Source organism: Urocitellus parryii, chromosome 4 (genome assembly GCF_045843805.1).
Source record: "Urocitellus parryii isolate mUroPar1 chromosome 4, mUroPar1.hap1, whole genome shotgun sequence".
Lineage (NCBI taxonomy): Eukaryota > Metazoa > Chordata > Mammalia > Rodentia > Sciuridae > Urocitellus > Urocitellus parryii.
The window spans coordinates 73222699-73250117 of record NC_135534.1 but is presented as its reverse complement, the minus strand read 5'-3'; the positions used below and the strand labels follow the sequence as shown (position 1 = coordinate 73250117).

Genomic DNA, 27419 nt, shown 5'->3' with positions numbered 1-27419 from the left:
CCTCAAATGGTTATAGGGCTCAATGATGCCATAGACCTAAACATAATTCACTAAAATGTGCTCTGAACTGAGACTTGTTTCCAGTGAAGTCTAGGATCACAATAAATTCAACCAGTCCCCAATTGGTACTCTGGCAAAGAAAGGACCATCTAGTTCTTTGTAGGTTTCCTCAAAATAAAATTAAATAGGGATAGTACAATGGCATACAATTTCATATATAGTATCCCTTCACTAGCTGCAAACACTCCAGCTGAGTACCAGGGAGTGTCACAGTATAGCAAGAATGCTACAATCTCATTTGTATCAAACATACCACAAGGAACTATTCTAGTCACATTCTCAGTCTTTCCCAAAACATCTTTTTGAAATTTCTTGACAGTGATTTCTTCATAAGTGTCTTCTACTCAAAAAATTTCATAAGAAACTGAAATCCTACAAGATCAATTGCTCATTTCCTACAGTCCTTTACATTCTCAAAATATCAAACAAAAAGAAACCAAAGCACAAGCAACAACTTATAAAACAGATCAAGTGGCCTTCATCAATATCAAAAACTTTTGCACTGCCAAGGATACCATCAAGAAAGTTAAAAGACAACCACCAGAATGAGAATACCTTCAAATCATAGGTCAAAAGGGATTTGCATCCAGAAATGCTTTACAATAGAAGAAAAAGATAAACCAAGCAGTTGAAAATCAGACCAAGGATTTGAAGAGACTTTTCTCCAAATAAAATATACAAGTGGTTAGTAAGCACATGAAAAAAAAGACAGTCAATATCATTAGTCATTAGAGAAACAACAATTAAAACTACAATGAGATACCACTTCACACCCACTAAAACAGATATAACCATAGACAAATAACAACAAATGTTGGTAAGGGTGTGGAGAAATTCAAGCACTCAAAGATTGCTGGTAAGAATGTAAAATGAGCTTTACTAGTAGCATGAAAAACATGTTGCATCTTCTTATCTGACATTATCACTTTAAACATGGAAAAGTGGTTTTTATTTATTTTTTTAAATACTATTCCTTGAAGACCAGCAGACTGACATTTTTTAAAAATAACTTTATTTATTTATTTTTATGTGGTGCTGAGGATTGAACCCAGGGTTTTATACATGTGAGGCATGCGCTCTACCACTGAGCCATAACCCCAGTCCCTGAAAATATGGTTTTAAAAAAAAATGTAAAATGGTGCAGCTGACTTACAAAACATTTTGGCAGTTTCTCAGAATGTTAAACATAGAGTTGCTAGATGACATAGAAATTCCACTGCTGGGTATATACCCAGTAGAAATGAAAATATATTTCCACCCAAAAAAGTGTACATGAATGTTCATAGCAGAATTATTCATAATGGCCAAAATGTGGAAACAACTCATGTCCATCAACTGATGTGTGTGTGTGTGTGTGTGTGTGTGTGTGTGTGTATGATATCCATCTGAAAATGGATAATTTCATTTGGATGAAATGAAAATATCAATTTTCATTTGGCAATAAAAAGGAATGAAGTACTAACCCATGTTACAATGTGTACACATGTTGAAACACTGTTAAGTGAAATAAGAAGCCACATATGGTGCAGTTCCATTTATGTAAAATGTCTAAAATGGGCAAATCTACTGATTCAGACAGTAGATCAGCAGTTGAAGGTTAAAAAAGTGTGACTACTGGTAGGGAGGGATGAGAGTTCTTTCTCTTTTTTAACATTTTTTAGTTGTAGTTGGACACCATACCTTTATTTTATTTATTTTTATGTAGTGCTGAAGATTGAACCCAGTGTCCCGCATGTGCTAGGCAAGCGCTCTACCGCTAAGCCACAACCCCAGCCCCGAGAGTTCTTTCAGAGGTGATAAAAAATAACATAAAATTGTGGTGATTTTTTGTAAACAAATATGTGAATACACTAAAACCATTTTATGGTATACCCTAAATGGGCAAATGAAATGGTATATGAATTATATTTCAATAGCTATTTAAAATAAAGACGTTAGGAAACTCTAAAGAGATTGTTAACTCTCAGCACCACCGTTGGGGGATCTCAGCATCTTCAAGTTCTCCATTGATTAGATTCACCAGGAAAGAGTCTTCCACTCTCCCTGGAGAGTAAGATTCTTTCCCACAGTGTTCTGGGAGTTCTTAAAATTTTTTTCAAAGAAAGAAGAAATCCATGAATTAGAAATAAAAAAAAAATACAGTGTGGACAAACTAGGTCTTTCTGGCAGAATAATTGAAAACACCCTACAGAGATCAAAAGAAAAGAAACTGACATTTTTGAGCCTCTAACATGGGTTAGGCACTTTCCATCCTCTAGTGTGTATTCCATCAGGTAATACAATATTAACATTCTAATTTTCATAGATGAGAAAAGTGAGGATCAAAGAGTAACACAGCTAAGAAGTGATCAAGCTCTAGAATCTGAATTCACTGCCGAACTCTATTCACCCACTATACATGCCTTTGTTTTGGTCAGCCTCAGTTCAGATTCTTTTCACCCTTCTTCTAGGAAAGAGCTCCACAGAAACAGTTCTTATTCATTAGTACAAGCCATGGCTCTTTGACTAAATATCACGAGAAGTAAAATTACTGTTATATGGCATGAAATTATTCCTTTCAGGAGGCAATGTATGTGGTGACCAGAAAGAACACTGGAAAAGGAAGTCTGAAAGACTTGCTTCCAGCTGCTGTGTGATTTTGAGTAACTAACTTAGTTTCTCTGAACCTCAGGCTCTTTATTTATCAAATTATATTATACTAAATGAGTGCTTCTTAAAATATAAAACAGAGATATTAAAGAGTTGTAAAAATTGTAAAACATTATAGAAATGTAAACCATTATTATTAGAATTTTATAGAATAAAAATTTTGACAGGAGAGTTATATACCAGTAGCTGAACCATCAGCAGAAATGATACCAAAATTAAAGGTTTCTCCCAATACTAGAATTTAATTTAATTCCATAAAAAACAAAAACACTAAGAAAAGCTATTGTCCTTCTGGCTTCAGGGTATAGATTTGCATCAACCTAATAACACATCCCCTAGAGAGAAAAAAGCACTCCCACTTTCACTTGCTAATTTAGAATACTTATGTTTATCCATTTGTTATGGACTCAATGCATCTCACTAAAATTCTTATTTGAAGCCTTAGCCTCCAAATGTAACCTTATTTGGAGATATAGGTCTTTAGAAAGTAATCATTAAGGTTAGGTGACAGGAGAGTAGAGTAGGGTTCTGGTTCTGTAGTATACTTCCCTCTCTCTCTCTCCCCACCTCTCCCCTCCCTCTATCTCTCTTTCTCTTTGCCATTTGAGGATGTGGTCATCTCAGAGTAATAAAGAAAGCCCTCACAAAAAGTAATACTGCTGGACTTTGATCTAGGACTTCTAGCCTCCAGAATTATGAGAAAATAAATTTGTTGTTTAACTCACCCCGTCTACCAATATTTAGTTATGGTGGTATGAGCACAATAAGATATCATGTAATGGAATAAGACTGTCCTTTAAGTGGTAATCATAAAAATTAAATTTTGGCATATCTCCTTAATGCAATCAGTATAAAATTAAAAGCTAAGGGCCCTGGGACCCCAGGTACTTCGCTCCCGCAGGGTCTGCTCCCTTCCCGCTCAGCGCCTGTCGCTCCCTCTGCACCTGTGGCGGTGTTCCCTTTGTGTCCCCACCCTCACCCTTGCCCGCCCGCCCGCCACGATGGGCCTGTCGTGGTGTGTGTTAGGAATGCCGTGAAATAAACCCTTGCTTTTCACCAGAAAAAAAAAATTAAAAGCTAAAACTCTTTCATGAAATAATAAAGGAGGTTATTAACCTTGTTGTGAGAATCAAAGAGTAGATGATCAACAGTTCCATTCTTTTAAAAATAAAAAATTAACAAAAATGGCATAGTATTGGCATCAAAAGAGACATGATGATGAGTGGTACAGAAGATGCAGAGACAAACCCACATAAGTACAGTTATCTCATACTAGACAAAGGTGCTATAAACATACATTGGAGAAAAGATAGCCTCTTCAACAAATGGTGCTGGGTAAACTAGAAATCCATATGTTGCAAAATGAAATTAAACAACAATCTCTCACCCTGCACAAAATTCAGCTCAAACTGGATCAAGGACCTAGGCATTAGACCCTAGAAGGAAAAGTAGGCCTGGATCTCTACTGTTGGCTTAGGAACCAAATTTCTGAATAAGACTTCTAAAGCACAAGAAGTAAAATCAAGAATCAATAAATGGAATGGTATCAAACTAAAAAGCTTCTTCACAGCAAAGGAAACAATTAAGAACATGAAGAGAGAGCCTAGAGAATAGGAGAAAATTTTGCCACCTACACCTGAGACAGAGCATTAATCTCTAGGAAATATAAAGAACTCAAAAAACTTGAACACCAAAAAAACAAGTAATCTTATCAATAAATGGGAAAAGGAACTGAATAGACACTTCACAGAAGAAGAGATATGATCAGTCAACAAATATATGAAAAATGTTCATCATCTATACCAATTGGAGAAATGCAAATTAAAACTACACTGAGAATGGAATTATCAAGAATACAAGAAACAATAAATGTTGGCAAGGATGTGAAGGGAAAAAGTACACTCATACATTGCTGGTGGGACTGCAAATTGGTGCAAGCATTCTAGAAAGCAGTAATGGAGACTCCTCAGAAAACTTAGAATGGACCTACCATTTGATCCAGTTATCCGACTCCTCAGAATATACCCAAAAAACTTAAAATCAGCATACTTTAGTGTGCAGCCACATCAACAGCTAATTCACAATAGCTAAGCTATGGAACCAACCTAGGTGTCCTTCAACAGATGAATGGAATAAAGAAAATGTGATACACACACACACACACACACACACACACACACACACACAATGTAATATTACTCAGCCATAAAGAAGAATGACTTTTGCCAGTAAATGAATGAAAGAAACTGGAGACTATCATGCTGTAAAATAAGCCAAACCCAAAAAACCAAAGGCTAAATGTTCTCTGATATATGGATGCTAACAAACAATAAGAGGGGATGGAAGAGTGAGAATCGAAGTTCACTGGATTAGATAAATGGGAATGAAAAAAGTAGGGGGATGAGAATAGGAAAGTAGTAGAATGAATCCAACGTAACTTTCCTATGTTCATATATGAATACACGACCAGTGTAATTGTACATCATGTACAACCTCAAGAATGGGAAGTTATACTCCATGTATATATAATATGTCTAAATAAAGTCTACTGTCATATGTAACCAAAAACAACAAATAAAAAATCTTAAAAAACAAAAACAATAAAATATTTAAATATACTAAAATATCTTTTTGCTGTTAGAAGATGATAATTAAATTCTTATATATTTGTGTTTACCAATGTAATCCTAGCACCTAGAACCTGCCTGATACATAACCAGTAATCTATAAACATGTTCAATGATGAGAAAAATGAACTGATAAAGCACAATTTTGTGACTCTTTTTAGTAATACACTGAGTCAATTCAGAATATTTTCTGAATTTCAGAAAACAGAACTATTTCTGACACACTGCCATAGCCCTTAGCCTAGGGCTGTGAACACAGCAGATATATTTTATTAACAGAATCCCTTCCTTATCCATTTGCCTATTTAAATCCTGACCTTCAAAGTGAAGCCCAAATTCTGCTTCTGAAAAGTCTTCACTGTTACTCTACCCTGAGTTCTAAGAAACTCATTACTATTCACCTTGTTTTCCAGGTCTAAAATCTAACAGACACACTTGGTTACCTTCATTCTCAAACACCTTGAATCCAAATCTGTCAATGAATCCTAGCATCTCTCAGAAAAATATATTCAAATCTCACCATCTCCATCATCTAAACTCTAGTCTAAGCCATCATCAACTCTCTCCTGTACTAAGGCAGTATCCTCCTACCTAATCTCCCTGCTTCCATTCTGGTTCTGTGAAGGGAAGGGGATTTCCCGCACCACTGCAAATTTGGATGTAAAAACAATCAAGGCTACCTGGATCCTGACTTTTGCTTTCTCCCACACCATCCTCCAAATAAAGTATAGTTTTACTGATGCCATTTGGTTAAAGAAGCAGGAAATATATATATATATATATATATATATATATATATATAACCTTAAAGGGAAACACATACTTGTAAAGTAAACTCCTATGAAATGGTGATAAAGGCCTCTACTATAAAAACACTGAAGTAAAACAAGAATGGAGAATCCCAGTGTCAGTGGTCTACATCAGGAAATCTGTGCAGATATGCTGCATCTACTCTTATATAATTCTAATTTAGTATCTGGAAATTTTAAATTATATTGTAGGGCTGGGGCATGGCTCAGTGAAAAAAAAAAAATGCTTGCCTAGCATGTGCCAGGCCCTGGATTCAGTTCCCAGCACCACAAAAAAACAAACAAAAATAAATAAATGAATATCAGAAGATTCATCCATTTGATGAATATGCTCTCTTCTCACCAAATTGATACCCAAACTGAAATGTTATGCTCTTCCTCAGTCTTTTATCTATGAAGCAGCTACAGTGATATTGTTTTTAAATATGAATTAGGTCACATTATTCATAACCCCAAATCCCACCAATGACTTTCTATCTAAAATAAAATCCAAATCTACCCACCAGCACAGAAGGCTGAGGAAGGAAGATTGAGAATTCAAAGCCAGTCTCAGCAAAAGTGAGGCTCTAAACAACTCAGTGAGACCCTGTCTCTAAATAAAATTTTTAAAAGGGCTGGGGATGTGGCTCAGTGGTCGAGTGCTCCTGAGTTCAATCCCTAGTACCAAAAACAAATTTAAATCTAAAGTCCTTATTAGATCCTTAATCATTTTGTTGAGCCCATGCTTACCTCTCCAACTTTATCTGCCACCAGTTCCTTAATGATTTTTCTCCAGCACCCACTGATCACACTCAATACACTTATGATCTTACATATACTGCTCCCTCTGCTTGGAATGTTCTTCTGAGACCTTCGTGTGGTTCACTCTGTGGTTCATGTGGTTCATTCAGGTCTCTTCTCAAATTTTACCTCAAAGAGCTATCTACAGGACCACCCTACCACACTACTTTATTTTATTTATGCATATATTCTTATCAATTATTTGTTACCCTTCCCTCTGAGAACCCTACCAGAATGTAAATTCCTCTGCATTCTTTATTTTTTCTCCAATAACTAGTCCTATTAGATAATCAATAAATGTTTTATATTATCATTTGTAAAAATTATCAGCCAATGAACCATGGAAATCCTTGCATTATCTTTTCCCCTATTTCTTATGATACACTCAAAGATTTTTTTCTTTTATGTAACTTTCCCCACTTGAGGGACAACAACCAGGTCTTAGACTTCTTTATATATTCAACAACCCAAGAATAAAAACTTATATTAGTTCTGGCTCCCCAAGAACATTAAAGTTCTTTATATATAGTAATTGTTTTTAGAATAACATCCATGGTAAAAAGTGGCTATGGTATTTCTGAAAAGATAACACACAACAGAGGTGGCATACTTACTTCTAGCATCTGTTTTATCTGATTCACTCAGACTTAAATCATCCTTGGCATCAGTGCTTCCCTCAACACCATGCCTTACAAAAAACTTTAGGTCATTTTCATCAATATCATACTCATCATCTATATCATATTTCTGCAGCCCCTCTAGTAGCTTCACTGCTGCCAAGTGGGCAAATCTGTAGAAAAGAATTAATAATTAACCAGTTGCACAATCTTCAAATTTAAATTGCAGTTTGATCTTAACTTAGGCATTTCTACTCTGAATGTTCTTCCATCAACCCACCCCCACTAGTCAAGAAGAATGTTTGCATTTGAAGGTCAGATTTAATATACATTCAATTATGTAGGAAATAAAAAGAGTTACTGGACACAAAAGACAAGTACTCATATTTAAAACAGATTCCATAAGTTTTCCTGGCAAAATCTCACTGGGAAAGGAGATTCACTATCAAAAGAATAATTTGGTAGGCCCCCAAATAGAACTACTTAACTCAGAGAGCACAAAACTATCCTAACTTCACTCCCTGTCTTTGCTGCCTTTTATTGGCCCAATTTAGATTGTAAAATTAGTTCTGGTTCGAGATTTAGTTCTACCCTCATTAATCTATCCTTCCTCGACCCAAAGCATTTGCATGGCTTAAAATTTAATAGAAAAATAATGATCTTCCCATTGACATTTTCTATTCTCTTTACTCTTTCTCATGTCTCTACAAAGCTTTCTGCAATATACTCTTGGTTTGGGAGCTTCTGTTGTTGTGATTAGATGTAATCTGCATATTTTTTCCACAATTTTGCTAATTGGAATATTTAGTACTTTATCTTAAGACATGAAGAATTACTAAACACAAAATCTTTCCCCATATTTACATAACCATACACACGTACAAACATACATACATCATCATCTTTTATCAGGTATTACAAACCATTTAAACACATAATAATAAGGGTTAGGGGTGTAGCTCAGTGGTAGAACACTTGCCAAAGACACATGCATGAATCCATGAGTACTTGAGTACAATCCCTAGCACCACCAAAAAAAAAAAATTTTTTTTTAAATAACAGTAATAAAACTCACATAGAAAATTGTAAGGTTATCAGAATTCACTATATCTACTACTAGGCTACTAATTTAACAACTATCATTTACTGAATGTTTATGTTAAATTTAAATTTATCTTTGTAATAACACTATTTTTCACACCTAGAATTTTAGTGTATAAATGAAAAATGTGAACCCAAAATTACAGATAACTCCAGATACAGCCATGGTACTCAATCACCTATGTGATATTCATATAAAAACTGATATATAGACCTAGATAAAATAGACAAAACAGAGTTCAGAAATAAGCCCACACATACATGAACAACTCATTGTGACTAAGGCAAAAGGCAGTGGAAAAAGGACACTGCACTTTTCAACAAACAGTGTCAAAACAAATGAATATGAGTATACGAAAAATAACTTAGGATGTACTCATATCATATTTTTTAAAACCAACTTAAAATGAATCATAGACCTCAAAGTCCAAAATTATACAACTTCTAGAAGAAAATCTTTGACTTCGTACTAATCAAAGATTTCTTTAACACCAAAAACATAATCCACTAAAGGACAAATAAGTTAAAAAAAAAAAAACCTGCTCTTCAAAGATATTGCTGAGGTAATGAAAACACAAGTTACAAGTAGGGAAAAAAATCTGCAAAGCATATTATCTGAGAAAGAACTAACATCTAGATACATATGGAACCCTTAAAACTCAACAATAAGAAAATAATGCAATTTTTAAAAGTATCATTTTATACAACTAATACCAATAAAATACCAATAAAAAAATAATACCAATAAAATACCAATAAAAATTAATACCAATAAAATACCAATAAAAAAAATGTGGGAGAAAAAAGTGGACAAAAGATTTGAAGAATCACTTTACCAAAATAAACAGATGGCAAATACATAATAAAAGGATTCTCAAAACCATTTTTCTTTAGAAAAATCAAATTAAAATGACAATGAGATACCACTATCATACCTATTTGAATTATGAAAATCAAAAATCTGACAATATCAAATGTTGGTGAGAATGTGAAATAACAGAAACTCTCATTCATTGCTGGTGGCAATGTAAATAGGTACTGTCATTTTAAAGCCATGTAGGCAATTTTTTAAATAAAGTTAAACACACATTTAGCATGTCGCCCAGCAAGCCTACTTCTAGGTGTTTACCTAAGGGATTAAAAAGTTATATGGACACAAAAAAACAAGTATATTAATATTCATAGCAACTTTCTTCATAATCACCAACAAATGGATTACAGTCGAGATGTCCTTCAATGGGTGAAAAAACAATTGAACTACAGAATACTATGGAATTCTACATACAAGGAACACTCAACAGTAAGAAGAAAACAAACTATGAATCTACATAGCTGGGTTTCAAAATACTTATGCTGAGTGAAAGAAAACAGATATGAGTACAAGTTAAGTACCACATAACAACACTGATCATCAACAGACTGCCTATACTTTGGTGGTCTCATAGTATTAAACAGAGCAGAAACTTTTCTACCATCTAATATTTTTCTGGGTACTCTTTTTCTAGGACCTTTTCTATGTTTATGTTGTGTTACAATTGCCTATGCTGTTCAATATAGTAACATGCTGCACAGGTTTTGTAGCCTTAATGTATAGTATAGTAAGCTATACCATCTTGGTTTATGTGATTTATCTCAGATTGTCTCCCCACCATTAAGCAACACTTGACTGTATACATATGATTCCATTTATATAAAATTTTATAAATGCAATTTTATCTATGGTGAAAGAAAGCAGATCAGTGTTTGCTTTAGGAAAGATACTTTGGCATTGGGAAAGAGATTATGAAGAGGCAAAAGAAGACTTTCAGAGGTAATAAGCATGTTTACTATCTCAATTATAGTGATGGTTTCATGGTGTCTACATATATAAAAATTCATTTTATACTCTACAATTATGTACATTTTATTATATGTCAGTTATGTCTTGATAAGCCTATTTTTAAAAAATAAAAATACACCTGGCACTGGGGTTGTGGCTCAGTGGTAGAGTGGTTGCCTTGCAAATGTGAGGCACTGGGTTCTATCCTTAGCACCACATAAAAATAAATAAATAAAATAAAGGTACTAAAACTATTTTTAAAAATAAAAATAAAAAAATACACCTGAGTTGGCAATGATCCCAGGTACATGATTCAATAAAACCATATTCCAAGGCATCAAAGAAACACCACAGATAAATTTTTTTTAAATGAGCACACAAAAAAAAATCTGCAATTATTTAGAGAATGACTGCACCCAAGCATCAGGTCAAGCATCACCTTCCACTGTTAGCCCATATTCACACTTTACATTCATGGAGTTCTAAACCACAAACATACATCATGTTATCTTATAACTCCTCCTTCCTTGACCTCTATTTAAATTCTGTCCCCCTACAGTTTCCTTCATAACTCTTACCATCATATGTAATGATGTAAATGTCTCTCACACACACACACACACACACACACACCTCCACACACTTCACAAACAGGAAGGCTTGGGCCTTCCTTGTTTTTTCTCACAATATTAGGGATTGAACCTAAGTTATATCCCAGTCCTTTTTATTTATTTATTTTTTATTTTTGAGACAGGGTCTTGCTAAGTTTCCCAGGTTGCCTCAAACTTGCAATCCTCCTGCTTCATCCTTTTGGAGGATTTCATATGTTCTTACAGCACCTTTACACAGTATATAATATGGTACAAGGATGATAATTAATAAGAACTTTTGTTTGTATATTTTCTCCCCACATTACTAATAGCTCCATGATGTCAGGGGTTGTTTTCTCATCTTTATAATCTGACTAACCATCTGGGTCATGGTAATAGACTAGTAGTAGAATGAAAGAATAATCAAATGAACAAATGAATGTGTTTAAATATTCCTAGAAGATTTGACCTGAATGAGCTGGTAGTGTTTAATAATAGGTGTTATATTTAATTCAATTATAAATCCTAAAATACATTTAAAACCCCTTGAATTTCCTTTTGTATTATTAATGTTAATTATTTCTTTTTATCACACTAGTACTACAATATATCTTAAAAGGTTACTACAGACACTTGGGCAGGACAATTCATTGTACACTACTATTCTGAACACTGCAGAATATTTAGCATTCCTAGATCTGAACCCATTAAAGATTAGTGATGGTCATTCTAACAGTCACTGTGACAATCCTCCCCTTGATTTCTAAATACCCTCCTCCCAGGAAAGGAGACAAATGTTACTTTCCAGGTGAGAATCACAGTCTTAAAGAAAGGAACTAATACAATAGCAAATGTCAATTCAGCTTGAAAATTGTGATTTCATCTGCATTTGAATGAATCTTTGAATCTGATTTAATTCCATTAAATCCTCAGATGTTTCTAAATAAGAAGGTATAATTAAAACTTTAAAAATAAAAGAAAAGAACAAAGGAGATAGGGATCTATACCTCTTAGCCACATCACTGGGTGTCTCCCCTGCTTTGTTAGTAATATTACTGTCTGCTCCCACTTTAATTAACCACTGCAAACATTCTATGTGGCCTTGTCCAGCAGCTGTTTTAAAAATAAAATAAAATAAAAGGAAACAAACAAGAAATACAGAAAAAAGAGTTGTTATTAATAACAATTTCAAAAATTAGGGACAATCCTATTATATTTTTTGTTGTTATTTCATTGGTACTAGGAATTGGACCCAGGGGTGCTTAACCACTGAGCCATATCCCTGGCCTTTTTTAAAAATATTTTAATTAGCGATAGGATCTCACTAAATTGTTTAGGGCCTTACTAAGTTGCTGTGGCTGACTTTGAACTTGTGATCCTCCTGTCTCAGCCTCCCAACACTCTGGGATTACAGGCGTGTGCCACAGCACCCAGCTAGAGTACTTTCTTAAGTACTGATCCTTGTAGTAACTAAGAAAAGAAGATTAAGCAAATGTTATTTGCTGTGTTTCCTTTATTTATTTTTTAGACACACATGTAATCAAATATATACTGTACTTAGTCTCTATACAGAGAATTTTACTTACAGACATAAAACATGAAGCTCAGATAGTTCTGTTGTTGTTGTTTTGTTTTGTTTTTTTTTGTGTGTGTGTGTGTAGGGGTGGTACAGATTTATGGGGCACTCCACAACTGAGCTACATCCCCATCCCTATTTTATATTTTATTTAGAGACAGGATCTCACTGAGTTGCTTAGCACTTTGCTTTTGCTGAGGCTGGCTCTGAACTTGAGATCCTCCTGCCTCAGCCTTCTGAGACTGGGATTACAGGCTTGCACCATCACGCCTGGCTCAAAAATGTTATTTATTTAACATCACACAGCAAAGAATTAATGAATTTGAAGCTAGAATCCAGTTTTTTATAATCCTTACCCAAGTGCTTGTCACCTACGATAGAACTCTTACCCAATCTTGTATCACACCAGAATATGAGTACATGCCAACCACTGATACCTATATAGATTTTTTTAGAAATCTTACTCCATTATTTATATGTTATTCCTCCAACTCTCACAACTCACAATTAGTAACCTCTTAAACTATACTTAATATATGAACTGTTATCACCTTTGTCTAAATCTTGTCTTCAAAATATGTACTGTCTATATTAATTTTCATCTCCACAACTCTGCTCTTCCCACTCCAAAGCCCATCACCAAACTGTGTGTTCATTTAATTTCTACCCATTATGCTTGGTCCATTTAAAGGCTCAGGAAAGCTTTGGAAAATAAACTTGCTAAACCTGAATTTAAGTCTACTAAACAATGAGACTTGAGAATAGGACTGTAGTCTTCATCCGCAGAACACACCAAGTAGCTAGCACATATGCTCAATAAATGTCTATGGAGTTCATGAGTGAATTAATGCATGAAAAAAATGAATGCAATTCTCAGCTTTGCTCTTACTAACTACATAACCTGAGTCAAGGTACCTGACCTTTCTTAACCTCAGTTTCCTCATCCTTTACAGAGACGATGTTTTATTTATAAAGAAAGCATACTGCTATTTCATAAAATTACAATAAAGATTAAATATAATAAGAGCTTTGCATTCTGTTAGGTGTCATATAAGTATCAGGTATCATTACCTGATATTATGGATACTTCTTCAATAATTTGATCCTTACCAAATTTTTCTGTCCCTCAACTCCTATTCCCAAATTCCTATCATGTGTATTTTAATAGCCAATTTTTTGCCACTAATTACACCCCGCCTTATTTAAAAATCTCAATTTTTTTATGGGATAAGTCTGTAGCTCCTTAACAGAAAGGCCTGGCATTCTGTCTTCAGAAAACAGACACATAGTTGGTGCTGAATATATAACTATTACCTTATAAAATTATTGGTACACATGGTACTTAGATTCTATACTTGGGGTGCATTATAGATCACACAAAGTTTAACAAGCTAAAAACCTAACCAATGGGAACATAATATATGATTTGGGGATGTCCAAAAGTTATTTATGAAATAAAGTTCAATTTAAACACATGATTATATTAGCAAGTCTACTATCTTTTTTTCCTAAGAGCTTCACAAACATCACCTTCCATCAGATCATGAAGAAACTTTTAACACAATACCAGAAATAAAACAGAATGGAAGTTTCAAGCATAATGGGTTCCAAGATTTGATTTTTGGCTAAAACCAAAAGGGGAGATTAAGAAACATAATTTCTAGAATCTCAACACCAAGTTGACAATTTGACAAAGTCTGATTAAAAAACAAAAGAACTCTAATCAACATTATAGAATTTCACATGGAAGAAAGGACAATAAAGTGGCAGAGTACTTTTGAAATATGTTCAAATCTAACTATGTCCATTGATATTTCTATGGAAGTAAAAAAATTTTTACAGATCTAAAAAACAAAATGCTGCTATAAAATTTTTCAAGAAATATAGTTCCATTATAGCACCACTTGACAGGCTCATTTTAAATACGTTAAGAAATTTGTCTAGCCATGCATTTCACATCTTCACTAACATTATAATGTCACAATAGAAATTTCATTGGAATGAACCTTACATGTGACAATGTGTAGGTGTCTGGCATCATAAAAGGTTCAAAACACTTGAATTGAAAATCAGTCATTCTGATTTTCATAGCTTTTTTATATGAAAGCCATATAACGTAGACTTATACTGCTAAGACATAAAGAAGAATTTTCATATTTTTCATATGTTTCTAATGGATAATTACTTCAAATAGCATAACTCAGCTGCAATTGTTATTAAAACTAAAAATGAGTGGGAATATAATAGTTCACCTTTATGCATAGGAGTGGATCCAGTATCATCACGTTCATTAAAATTGATTGCTCCTTCTTCTACTAATTTCTTAAGCATTTCCAAATCACCCTTAAAGGCAGCCACATGACCTGGAAATGCTAATGCTGTCGAGAAAAAAATTCAACATTTAAGTAAACACATGAATTATTCTTTTCCCTTCCTTAAGCTGTCATATATTTCAGGTTCCAATATTATCTCAAATGTGAGGTTTTTATATTAGAATGAGTTCAGTTGATGTGTGGCAAGTAATAAAAAGAAAATTATAAAATAAGATTATTACCAGTTGTGCTACTCTTCCTCTCCTCCAGACTTCAAACTTGCCAAAAGTATTGAATCAGATATATTACTAGTCATATTCCCTTTCTCCCTCATCCCACCACAAAACACAAAAGGATGGTCATTTCAACTCTTTGCATGAAGACACAGGTCTCAAGGCCTACATGTGCATAGACCATTCCCTCTTCTGCTTGCATTAAAGTGATGAATCCGAAATATCCTGAAAATGGATAAGAAGTATGTGTGTTCCTATGAATATATGTATGTATAAATATATATATACACTCATACATATAAACACATGTATGTAAAAGTACCTAACCTGGTGCCTTGAACATAGATACTTGATAAAATGTCTTGAATTATAAAACTATATATAGTGAACCCTTGCTAAATGCCAGGCACAGTAGTAAGCACTTACAAGAATTAATAATAGACAAACACACACATTTATGGCAACTGGTTTTTGATAAAGGGGCTAAGACATTTCAATAAGTAAAAGGGAGTAAAGGAAAAGTAAATAGGTAAAGTCTTTCCAAAAAATAATGCTGGAACAACTGATTATGCATAGTTTAAAAAAACAAATTGACACATTTCATTCTATATACAAAATTAAATTGGGGTCTAAATGAAAAAGTTAAAACAATAAAGACTTCAGAAAAAAATTAGGAAAATAGCAAATTGATCTTGGGACAGGCAAACATGTCAAAATAGGACCACAAAACACTATCCCAAAAAATCAATAAATTGTACTTAGTCAAAACTTAATACATTTCTCTTTGAAAAACACCATTTAGAAAACAAAAAGGCAAGATTTGAATGGGAAAATATTTGTAATTCATATACCTGACAAAGAAATTGCATCTAGAATATGCAAAGAACCCTGAACACTCAATAGTAAGCAAAAAAACAACTCAGTTTGTGGTGGGGGTGGGAGGGTTAACCAGGCATTGAACTCTGGGGAACTCAACCACTAGGCCACATCCCCAGCCCTATTTTGTATTTTAGAGATAGGGTCTGAGTTGCTTAGTGTCTCGCTTCTGCAGAGGCTGGCTTTGAACTTGAGATCCTCCTGCCTCAGCCTCCCAAGCTGCTGGGATTACAGCCATATCCCACCATACCCAGCCCAATTTTTTAAAATGGGCAAAAAAAAACTAAACAGATACTTCATAAAAGAAGATATACGATTAATCAACAAGCATAGGAAATATGTTCGTCATCCTTAGCTAAAAAAGAAATGTACTTTAAAACAATAATGCTACATATCCAATAGAATGACTAAAGTAGAACAGACTGCCCAAGTGCTGACAGAATGTGGAGAATATGAAATTTTCATATATTTTTGCTCAGAGATAAAAAATAGATATGACTACTTGGAAAATATTTTATGGCTTCTTAAACAATAAACATACACCTACCATACATTCTACTCCTGGGTATTTACCAAAAGGAATGCAAATATGTGTCTACAATTCATGGCAATTATTAATTATACGCCAAAACTGGAAACCATACAAAAGCTCATCAATAGGTAAATGGATAAACACAATGTAATACAATGGTAACCAAAAGGAATGACTTATTGGTACAACAAGGATGAATCTCAAAATGACTTCACTGATACATAAAACTCTAGAAAATGTAACGTAATCCATAACGATAAAAAAAGTAGACTAATGGTTCTATGGGGTCAGGATACAAAGAGGGATGAACTTGAAGAGGATATGTAAAAAACCTTTGGGGTGATGGAAATGTTTGTACCTTTATGGTTGTGGTGAATTCATGAGTATATATTTATGTCAAAATTCATCAAAATGCATGCTTTAATGCAATTTAAGTAAATTATTCTCTAATAGAATTTATTTTTTTAAAGGACACCATAATCAAAGTGAAAAAAACAAGCCACATGAGAGAAAATATCTGTAGCAGATAAAAATCAATACATGATTGGTTTCAAGATTATATAGAACTCAAATTATTTAGATAATAAAAAAGAATGAAATTTTTAAGAAAGGAGAAAAATATAGGTAGGCAATTAAGAAACCTTAATATATATTTTAATATGCATTATATAACTAAAATATAGTATCATAGAATGAAGTGATAAACCCAAAATAATAGTTCACTCTTGAGGAGAAAAAAAAGGTAATGGTATTATGGAGAGAGAGCCAAGTAACTTCAACTTCCTAATATTTTCTTCTTAAATTTACTGATACAAATAGCACTCTTTATATTAATCTCTATACACTTTGTCAATAACTTTATGAAAAGATGTTCAGCCTCATTAGTAATCAAGAAAATGCAAATCAAAACACAAATTAAACCTTTTCATACCCAACTGCTTGGTAAAAGTTGAAAGTCTAATAATAGATATATTGTGTTTCTCTACATCCTCGTCCCAAACTGCTGGTAATAGAGTAGATTTTAACCATTTTCATGAAGAAAGTAGCAATACTTTTTATATTGAAAATGGGCATATCCCACCAAGCAAACCTAAAGTAAAGTTTCCCAACTATTTACTAAGACTCTTCATAAAGGTAACAATTTACAAGGTACTTGGCTTTCCAACTTTTTACCATGGCACCCTAGCTCCATAAAAGCAGAACTCTAACTCTGAGTTTTCTGAAAAGATAAGAAAGACCTTAAGAAGATTCATCCAATGATCCCAGCATGCCATGCAAAGATTATCACTTCCTATGTAGGCTATGTGTGAAAAATGTAGGGAAACACATCTCTAAAGAAACTTATAAACAAAACTAAGGAGACATATACAAAAATATAATAGTAAAAACTTTGTAAGCAACCTACATGGCAAATGGAGACTGAACATATCCATTAATATAATAATTTCAAAAACACAAGATTTTATGAAAAAATAGTCATGGAAGGCTATGTACTTTTTATGCCATTTTTTAAAGGTTTTAAAAGAAATTTCAAAGACTGCTAGTTGTCCACCAAAATACTCTTCCTTCAGTAGTATTAGAGTTGCTGCTGAGATGAGACTTCCCAGCTAGGTAATGAAATATCCAGGCTTCCTTAAAAGCTATTTATATAAATACAGACCACATGCTGTCTATAAAAGAAAAAAAAAGGTATTTGTGGCCATGTGACTAATTTTCCAACTCAGTGTTAGCAATCTCCAACTTGGAAATCAGGCTTATATCATGTTCTCTTCCCCTCCCCTAACATCTCTCCCCTGTTTGATTAGCAAAAACTAGAGGGAGTTTATAGCATAGTAGGCTCTGAATAAACAGATATAACAGATTCACTCTTTAACCCAGGCTGTCAAATACAAGAAATAAACTTATATATCATTTAAGTAACTGTATTTTAGGATTTCTTTACTACAACAGTTTAGCCTCTTATTATAACAAATATACAAAATAATACTATATATTTTAATGATATAGTACACACACATAGATACATTCATAATTAAAATATAAAATCAGAGAATGGAATAATAAATCAACATAATATTTTACCCTGGAGGAAGAAGAAAAAATAATAGTATTACAGAGAAAAGTTCAAGAGATTTCAAACTCTGTAATATTTTATTCTTAAATTCAGTAATAACAGTGTTCCTTATGTTATCTCAACATACTTTTGTCTAAACTATTTCATAATAAATATTCTGGATTAATGTTTGAAAAATGATATATTACAAATTTTAATGAAACATGTGCCTTATAACTTCTTTTCTTTTCCCATTTGATTCTATTTATTATTACCATTATATTATAATAACATTTTCAGGTTAATTACTTACCTTCTTGATCTCCTAAATCATTTCCTTCATATTTAGCACCCTGGATAAACTGTAAAATATTGTGTTTAAAAAACCTCTGGGCCAGGTCCAATACATTTTCTCCATTATCATTGAAGGCTTTTAAAGCTTGTGTTCCACTATTCATTCTGCTGAGTAGGAATTTAAAACAATGAAGGTGGCCTTCCATGGCTGCTAAGTGAACTATAATATAAGTAAGAGGAAAAAGAACAATATAATTGTAAAATTGAAATTGAAGTAATTTGAAAAAAAGAAATAATATACAAGCTCTAATCCTCAAAGGGAAATGACCATCTCTGCCTCATATGACAGGGACTTTCCCAGAGAAAGGAGAACAGACCTTCTTTCCAGTCTTTATCTCTTTATGCAATAATCAGCCTTCTCCTCATGAAAAAGCAGTAGACCACCTGGTTGAACAGTTACACATATAGACAAGACTTTGTATTACATGCTGTGATGTACCCAGAATTTAGAAGAGGGATTTGCATGGGTGCTCAATAAATATGTCAAATGAATTTTTTTTTAGACATGATTTCACTTTGTTACCCAGGCTGGTCTTAATCTCCTGGGCTTAACTGATTCTCCCGCCTTGGCCTCATGAATAGCTGGGACTACAGGTGTGTACAATCATCCCAGCTCCAAGTTAATAATTTTTTTGAGAGGGTGGAACACAAGTAGTCTAGTCCCAAGGATGCAGTTTTAATCTCTACATTATACAATTAAAAATATATACTACTGGTTATAAAATAATTACAGATATTTAAAGAAACAAAAGTTAGGTTTTTTAAACTGAGACAGCAAAAGACTAATCAAAATAATCAGGCATATTTTGAATAAAACTAACCCCTACCTGCATTACACACAGAAAAGTCAGTTCTAGGTGAACTAGGGATCTAAATATGAAAAGTAAAATAATAAAATTTCTAGAAGATAATATAAACAAATATTTTCATGACCACAGAAGATTTTTTAACAGGATACAGAAAGCACTGGCCATAAAGGAAGAGATTACTAACCTAGTTGACATTAAAATTTGGTTTGTGTTCTTCCCTCCTCCCACCCCAGTACTAGGGATTGAACCCAAAGACTGCACTCTACCACTGAGCTATATCCCCAGCCCTTTTTATTTTTTGAGACAGCGTCTCACTAAGTTGCCCAGGCTGGCCTCAAATTTATGATCCTCCTGCCTCAGCCTCCTGACTCACAGGGATTACAGGCACTTACCACCACACTTGGCCTAAAATTTTAAACTTCTACTCATCAAAAGATACCTTAAAAGGGCTGGGGATATAGCTCAGTTTGTAGAGTGCTTGCCTTACATGCACAAGGCCCTGGGTTCAATCCCCAGCACCACAAAAAAAGAAAAAAAAAAGATACCTTAAAGAATAAAAAAGTGATTCAGTCCTTCAATCCACAATAATACAAAAAGAAAAAATGAAAAGGCAAACCATACAGCAGAAAAGAGTTACATGAAAAGATACTTGCAATGTATGTAGCTGACAAATGGCTTATATCTGAACGGTATAAAGCAATTCTACATTTCAATAAGAAAAAGAAGATGCAACAAAAAATAAGCAAAAGAGTAGAACTAGTATTTCACAAAATAACAAAATAGCCGTCAAAAAATGATGTTGCATATTTTTTAAAATTTTTTTTGTTGTAGATGGACACCATATCTTTATTTTATTTGTTTGTTTGTTTGTTTGTTTTGTTTTGGGTTGTTTTGTTTTTGTTTTTGTTTTTAATGTGGTGCCAGGGATCAAACCCAGTGCTAGGCAAGCGCTCTACCATTGAGCCACAATCCCAGCCCATATTGAATATTTTTAGTCATCAGGAAAACATAAACTAAAGCCACACTGAAAGATTACTATACACCCATCAGAATGACTAAAACTAGGAAAACTAATAATATTAAGTATTAATGAGAGAATGGAACAACTGAAACTATTAAACACGTCTAGTGTGGTATGTAAATTGGCACAATTAGTTTGGGAAAGCTAAAGAAGCCAGATGTAAAAGAATACCTGTATACTATTTGATAATATAGAGTTCAAAAAGTAAAAAGTAAAGAAAAAAGGGGGAGGAAGAAGGGAAATATTACTGGATGGTGGTAATATTCTGTTCTTGACCTGAATGACAGTTATAGAGAAGTGTTCATTTTGGAAAATACAATGAGTTGTGCATTTGAATTGGAAACTTTTATAGATGAGTGTTAGTTTAAATTTTTGTTTTTTAAAAAAGTGAGTGAAATAAAAAGTGAGTTTTTTAAATAATTTTTTAATTTGTTTTAATTATTTATACATGACAGAAGATCACATTTATGCACTTTGATATATCATACATAGGTGGGATATAATTTCTCATTTTTCTGTGTACATGTTGCAGAATCATATAGGTCATGCAGTCACATATATACATACAGTAATAATGTCTGTTTCATTCTACCATCTTTCCTATCCCCACATCCCCTCCCCTCCATTCCCTTCCCATCACTTCCCTCTACCTAATCTAAGGTAATGCTATTCTTCCCTAGTGTGCCCTACTCCTCCCCGGCACTCTACCCCCATCCAACCTTATAGTGAATTAGCATCCACATATTAGAGAAAACATTCGGCCTTTGGTTTTGTAAGAGAGCAAATAGGAGATTCAAGATGGCAGGCTAGAAGAAGGCTGGCATTCCTAGACATTGCTTGGCTCAAGATTCAAGCAGCAGGAGTACTGCTTTCTCTGTGAGGTGAGTGAAAGAGTGATTTCAATAAATCTCAAAATTGGATGGTCAGATTGTCTTACAGATTCAGAAATTTGGGTACATTAAACAAAGAAGAAAGATTATATTGGAAGGGCTGGAGCGGTAGAAGAACAGGAGCACAACAGGCCAAGAATATTTCACCCAGGGGAATTCAAGTCAGTTTTCTTTGCTTTAGCAAAGGGGATCACTTCCCCTTTTGAGTCTGGTAGCTCATGTGACCAGCTAAAGCAGGCTGGAAAACTGAACAGGTGGGGGTTGCATACACTCAGGGACTAAGCCTGGGAAGCCTGGAAAGGCTGTGTTCAAGGGCAGCAGAAGAGGTGAATGATTGGCTCCCTCACCTCATAAGTAGAATCCAAATGAGGCTCTGGAGAGCCATATTCCCAGCAGAGATCAGCAACTTCCAGGGCCAAAGCAGACACAAGCCAACAAAGCCCCTGAGGTCTGATTAGACCTAAGCCCCACCTGCTGGAACTCCACATACAGAATTCTGCAGCAGCCCCACCCCGGAAGAACATCAATTTGGTCTGTGCAGACAAAACTCCAGCTGAGAGTACTTCCCATTCCATCCTACCTCGTACTGAGGAGAAGAGAAGCTGAGAATTATTTGAACCAGCTTCAACCATAGGCCACTCCAACTGGCAGCTTAGTAACACAAAAAGAAGAAGGGTTTAATAACTCTCAGCCCTTGTTCTTGCTCTCAGTACATAATTCAAGAAGAAATGAAAAGACAGTCAGGCATAGATAGTAACCATCTATTCTTATTGACTATTTTGACCACCTCAGTGGAAACAATTCCTTTTTATTAAGAATTTTTTTTTCTTTTTGTTTTTGTGCATGCTTTTGCTGTGCTGATTAGTTCATGACATACATACATATTTATATCTTTTTTCAGATTTTTAGCATTTTTTAAATGTTTTTTTTTCTTTGCCTTGTTATTTTTGTTTTGTTTTGTTTTGGTACTGGGAATTGATTGTAGGATCACTTAACCACCAAGCCACATATTTTAAATTTTTTAAAATTTGTTATTTTGAGACAGGATCTCACCAAGTCCTTAGGGTTTTGCTAAGTTGCTGAAGCTGGCCTCGAATTTGCAATCCTCTTGCCTCAGTTTTCCAAGCCACTAGATTACAAATATGCACCACTACACCTGGCCTGGCCTTGTTTTTTAAGGGTTAGGGGTTTTGATTAGTAATATTTTGGATTTGTTTTGTATTGTTTTTCATTCGTCTGTTTCTCTTTCTCTTTTTTTTTCTATTAACAGCCAAGCTTCTTGTTCTTTCACTCTCCCTTTCCTATGTTACTTCTAGTTTTTTTCTCCTCCTTCCTTATAACCATCACAAGTTACATCTTTTCTGCATCTCACTTTTTGAAATTGTAAACTCCTTTCTACCTTCCTATCACATTTTCTTTTCTCTTAACTGTATTCTTACCATCTTTTAGCACTAATTGGCTTATATAACTCCTGTCCCCACCATTAATGATGTTGCAATGATTACTGCTGTAGATGCCATAGTTGACACTTGTTGTTTGATTTAACACCAAATATAATATATGGTTACTTATTGTTTTTGCTGATGGCAATTACTGACCTACCATTTCTGGTTTTTGTGGCAATTAACATTGTAGATGTCATAAAAGGAATGAAGTATTAGTTTAATGCTGTATATTGTTTGCATAGGTTGTTGCAATTCTCTGTTCCTCCTATGAGATGCTGGGAACCTACAGGGACACTACAATTCACAGGGTAAAACTTTGCTGCTGAACTAAACTCAACCAAAAGACAGATGCACCTCGCTCCATATACAAATTAGTGACAATCTTTAGCTACACTTCAATACAAAGAATGGAAGAGATAAAAACTCAAACTAATGATCAGGCCTGAAGTAAAAATGACTAGAGGTAGACACCAACATCTCACCTATGGACATCTATTACTCTAGCCAAAACAGAGAGAAATAACATGAAGGCTGTGGATACCTACAAGGGAGACTCAATCCAGAACACTCTAGGATACTTTAGCAAGTGAAGATTGTGCTCTATCAAGGCCCACACAGAAGAGTGGAATAGAAACACATTCCAACAGATGCATAAAACCCAATACGTGAAATACAAGAAATATGAAAAAGCAAGCTAACACAATACTTCCTAACAGTCATAGTTCACCAGCAAATGACCCCCAAAATATTGAAGTGAATGAAATATCAGCTAAGTAATTCAAAGGAATTATTATAAAAATGATCAATGAATTCTAAAGGACTACATAAAAACAACTGAATGAATTATAGAAGTTTACAGATTACGAATGATAAATTCAATAAGGAGATAGAAATATTTTTTAAAAAGAACCAAACACAAATTTTGGAAATGAAAGATACAATAAATCAAATAAAATTTTTACTTGAAAGCTTCTCTAATAGAGTAGACTATACTGAAGATAAAATCTCAGAGCTAGAAGATAAATTGGCCAGCCTTGAACATTCAGACAGTATTAAAGGGGAAAAAAAAAGTAACAATGAACAGAATATACAAGAACTCTGGGATATGAGGAGACTAAGTTTAACAACCACTGGAATTGAAGAGGGCTGTGAGATGTAGGTTAATGGAATGGATAAACTCTTCAGTGAAATAATAACAAAATTTTCCAAACCTTAAGAATAAGATGGATATGATATCAAGATACCAGAGGCATTCAGGACCCCAAATAGACAAGATAAAAAAAAGAACCTCTCTATGACACATTATAATTAAAATGTCTAACATTCAGAACAAGGATAGGATTTTAAAAGCCTCAAGAGGAAAACATCAGGCCACATTTAGAGGTAAGTGATTCAGAATCACTTCTGATTTCTCATAACAAACTCTGCAAGTCAGGATGTGTTCCAAGGCCTGAAAGAAGATAACTGTCAACCAAGACTACAAGATCCAGCAAGGATATCATTCAAAAGCAAATATGAAATAAAAATCTTGCAAAATAAGCAGAAAATACAAGAATTCATGACTGCTGAACCACCGTTACAGATCTTACTTAAAGAAATGATGAACATAGAAGAAATAGCACCAAAAAAAATCTCATTTTAAAAGCAGATAACCAAATGAGAAAAAGGACCAAATTAAACATGATAAACAAACCAAAATATTAGTAATTAATAAACATCTCTCTATAATAACATTGAATGTAAATAGTCTGTATTCTCTGATTAAAAGACATAGGCTGGCAGAATGGATTAAAGAAATAAGACCCAACTGTATCTAAGATGCAAAAACAGCCACAGGCTGAAAGTGAAAGGATAAAAATTGACATATCATGTGAATGGAGTCCAAAAAAGAAGCAGATTTTCTCATATCTGATAAAACAGATTTCACATTAAAGTGAATCAAAAAACAAGAAGGTTCATATTGGTAAAGACACCAATCCAACAAAAAGATATAACAGTAATAAATATTTATGGGTTTGATTACATAAAAGAGACACTATTCAAACTGAAGGCCCAGATAGACACAGTACAATAATACTGGGCAATTTCAACACACCTATCTCACCATTAGATAGGTCATCCAGACAGGAACTTAGTAAAGACTCTTCAGACCTGAAAAATATTATAAGTCAAATTGATCTATCAGACATCTATAGAATATTTCATCCACCATCAGCTGAATACACTTTCTTCTCAGTAGCTTATGAATTCTTCTTCAAAAAGATCATAATGCAGGGCACAAAACAACTCTTGGCAAATACAAAAAAATACCTCATATAATTCCTTGCATCTTATTATATCATAATGAAATGAAATTAGAAATTAATATGACAAAACTCTACAGAAAATATATAAACACATAGAGATTGAACAACACTTTTTTGAACATGAATGGGTGATAAAAGAAATCAAGTGATAAATTTAAAAATTATTATGAGAATAGTGATACAACATATCAGAACTTCTGGGACACTATGAAGGCAGGTCTAAGGAGAAAGTTTATAGCTATGAGTGCCTACATAAGAAAAATCCCAAATAAACAAATTAATAATGCATCTCAAGGCCCTTGAAAAAAAAATAACAAACCAATTCCAAAACCAGTAGAAGGAAGGAAATCATTACTATCAGAGTCAAAAATCAATGAACTTGAGAAAAAAAAATACAAAGGATTAATGACACAAAGAGTGGGTTCTCTGAAAAGACAAACAAGATTGATAAGCCCTTAGCCAAACTAACCAAAATAAAAAGGGAGAAAACTCAAATTAATAAAATTAGAACTAAAAAAGGAAAAATCATCACAGACATCTCAAATCCAGTGGATCATTAGGGACTATTCTGAAAACTTATATTTTAATAAATTGGAAAACCTAGAAGAAATGGGTATATTTCTAAACAAATATGATCTGCCAAAACTGAATCCACAGGACATAGAAAACTTAAACAGACCAATAGCTTGTAATGAGATACAAGCAGTAATAAAAATCCTTCCAACAAAGAAAATCCCAGGACTAGATAAATTCTCAGCTGAATTCTATCAAACCTTTAAAAAAGAACTAAACCAATACTTCTCAAATTATTCCATGAAATAGAAAGGTATGGAACAAATCCAGTTCCATTCCATGAAGCCAGTATTACACTCATACCAAAACCATAAAAGGACACATCAAAGAAAGAAAACTACAAATCAATATCCCTGATGAACTTAGATGCAAAAATATTCAATAAAATATTAGCAAATCGTGTTCAATAACATATTAAAAAGATTGCATACCACAACCAAGTTGGATACATTCCAGAGATGCAAGAATGGTTTAATATATGCAAATTAACAAATGTAATTCATTACATTAACAGAATTAAGGATCAAAATCACTTAATAATCTCAACAGATAAAGAAAAGGCCTTTAACAAAATTTAGCACCCATGCATGATAAAATCACTGAAGAAACTAGGGAGAAAAAGAACCTACCACAACATCATAAAGGCTATGTGTGAAAAACCCAAAGCCAAAATCATGGTAAGCAGGGAAAAACTGAAAGATTCTTGAAAATCTGGGATAAGGCAAGACTATACACTCTCACCACTTCTATCTAATGTGATTCTAGAAATTCTAGCCAGAGCAATTAGAAAAGAGAAGGAAATAAAAGGGATAAAAATAAGAAAGGTAGAAATCAAATTATCACTGTTTATAGATGATATGATCCTATACCTAGAAAATCAAAAAAATTTTACTAAAAGATTGTTAGAGCTAATAAACAAATTTGGCAAAGTAGCAGGTTGCAAAATCAACATACAAAAATAAATAGCTTTCCTATATACCAACAACAAATCTGCTGAGAAGGAAACCAGGAAAACAAATTCATTCATAATAGCCTCAAAAAAAATACCATAAAATACCTAGGAAAAAATCTAATCAAGGAGGTAAAAGACCTCTACAATGAAAACTATAGAACATTTAAGAAAGAAATTGAGGGGCTGGGGATGTGACTCAAGTGGTAGCACGCTCGCCTGGCATGCATGCGGCCCAGGTTCAATCCTCAGCACCACATACAAAGAATGGTGTTGTGTCTGCAGATAACTAAAAAATAAATATTAAAATTCTCTCTCTCTCTGTCTCTCTCCCTCTCTCACTCTCTCTTTAAAAAAAAAGAAAGAAATTGAAGAAAACCTCTGAAGATGGAAAGATCTCCCACATTCATAGATAGACACAGTGTAGTTCAAATGGCC

At 33.7% G+C, this 27419-nt stretch overlaps 1 protein-coding gene across 1 annotated transcript in view; it reads right to left on the bottom strand.

Annotated features, from left to right (window-relative positions):
• The window catches only part of Ankrd42 (ankyrin repeat domain 42), a gene marked incomplete at its 5' end in the record, with an annotated part of 58236 nt that overhangs the window by 9723 nt on the left and 21094 nt on the right, over nucleotides 1-27419 (bottom strand). The window contains 4 exons of the mRNA XM_026384699.2: nucleotides 7540-7715; nucleotides 12060-12165; nucleotides 14881-15006; nucleotides 18948-19148. Of these exons, the coding sequence (XP_026240484.2) occupies nucleotides 7540-7715; nucleotides 12060-12165; nucleotides 14881-15006; nucleotides 18948-19148 (609 nt within the window). The remainder of the gene's footprint in view (nucleotides 1-7539; nucleotides 7716-12059; nucleotides 12166-14880; nucleotides 15007-18947; nucleotides 19149-27419) is intronic.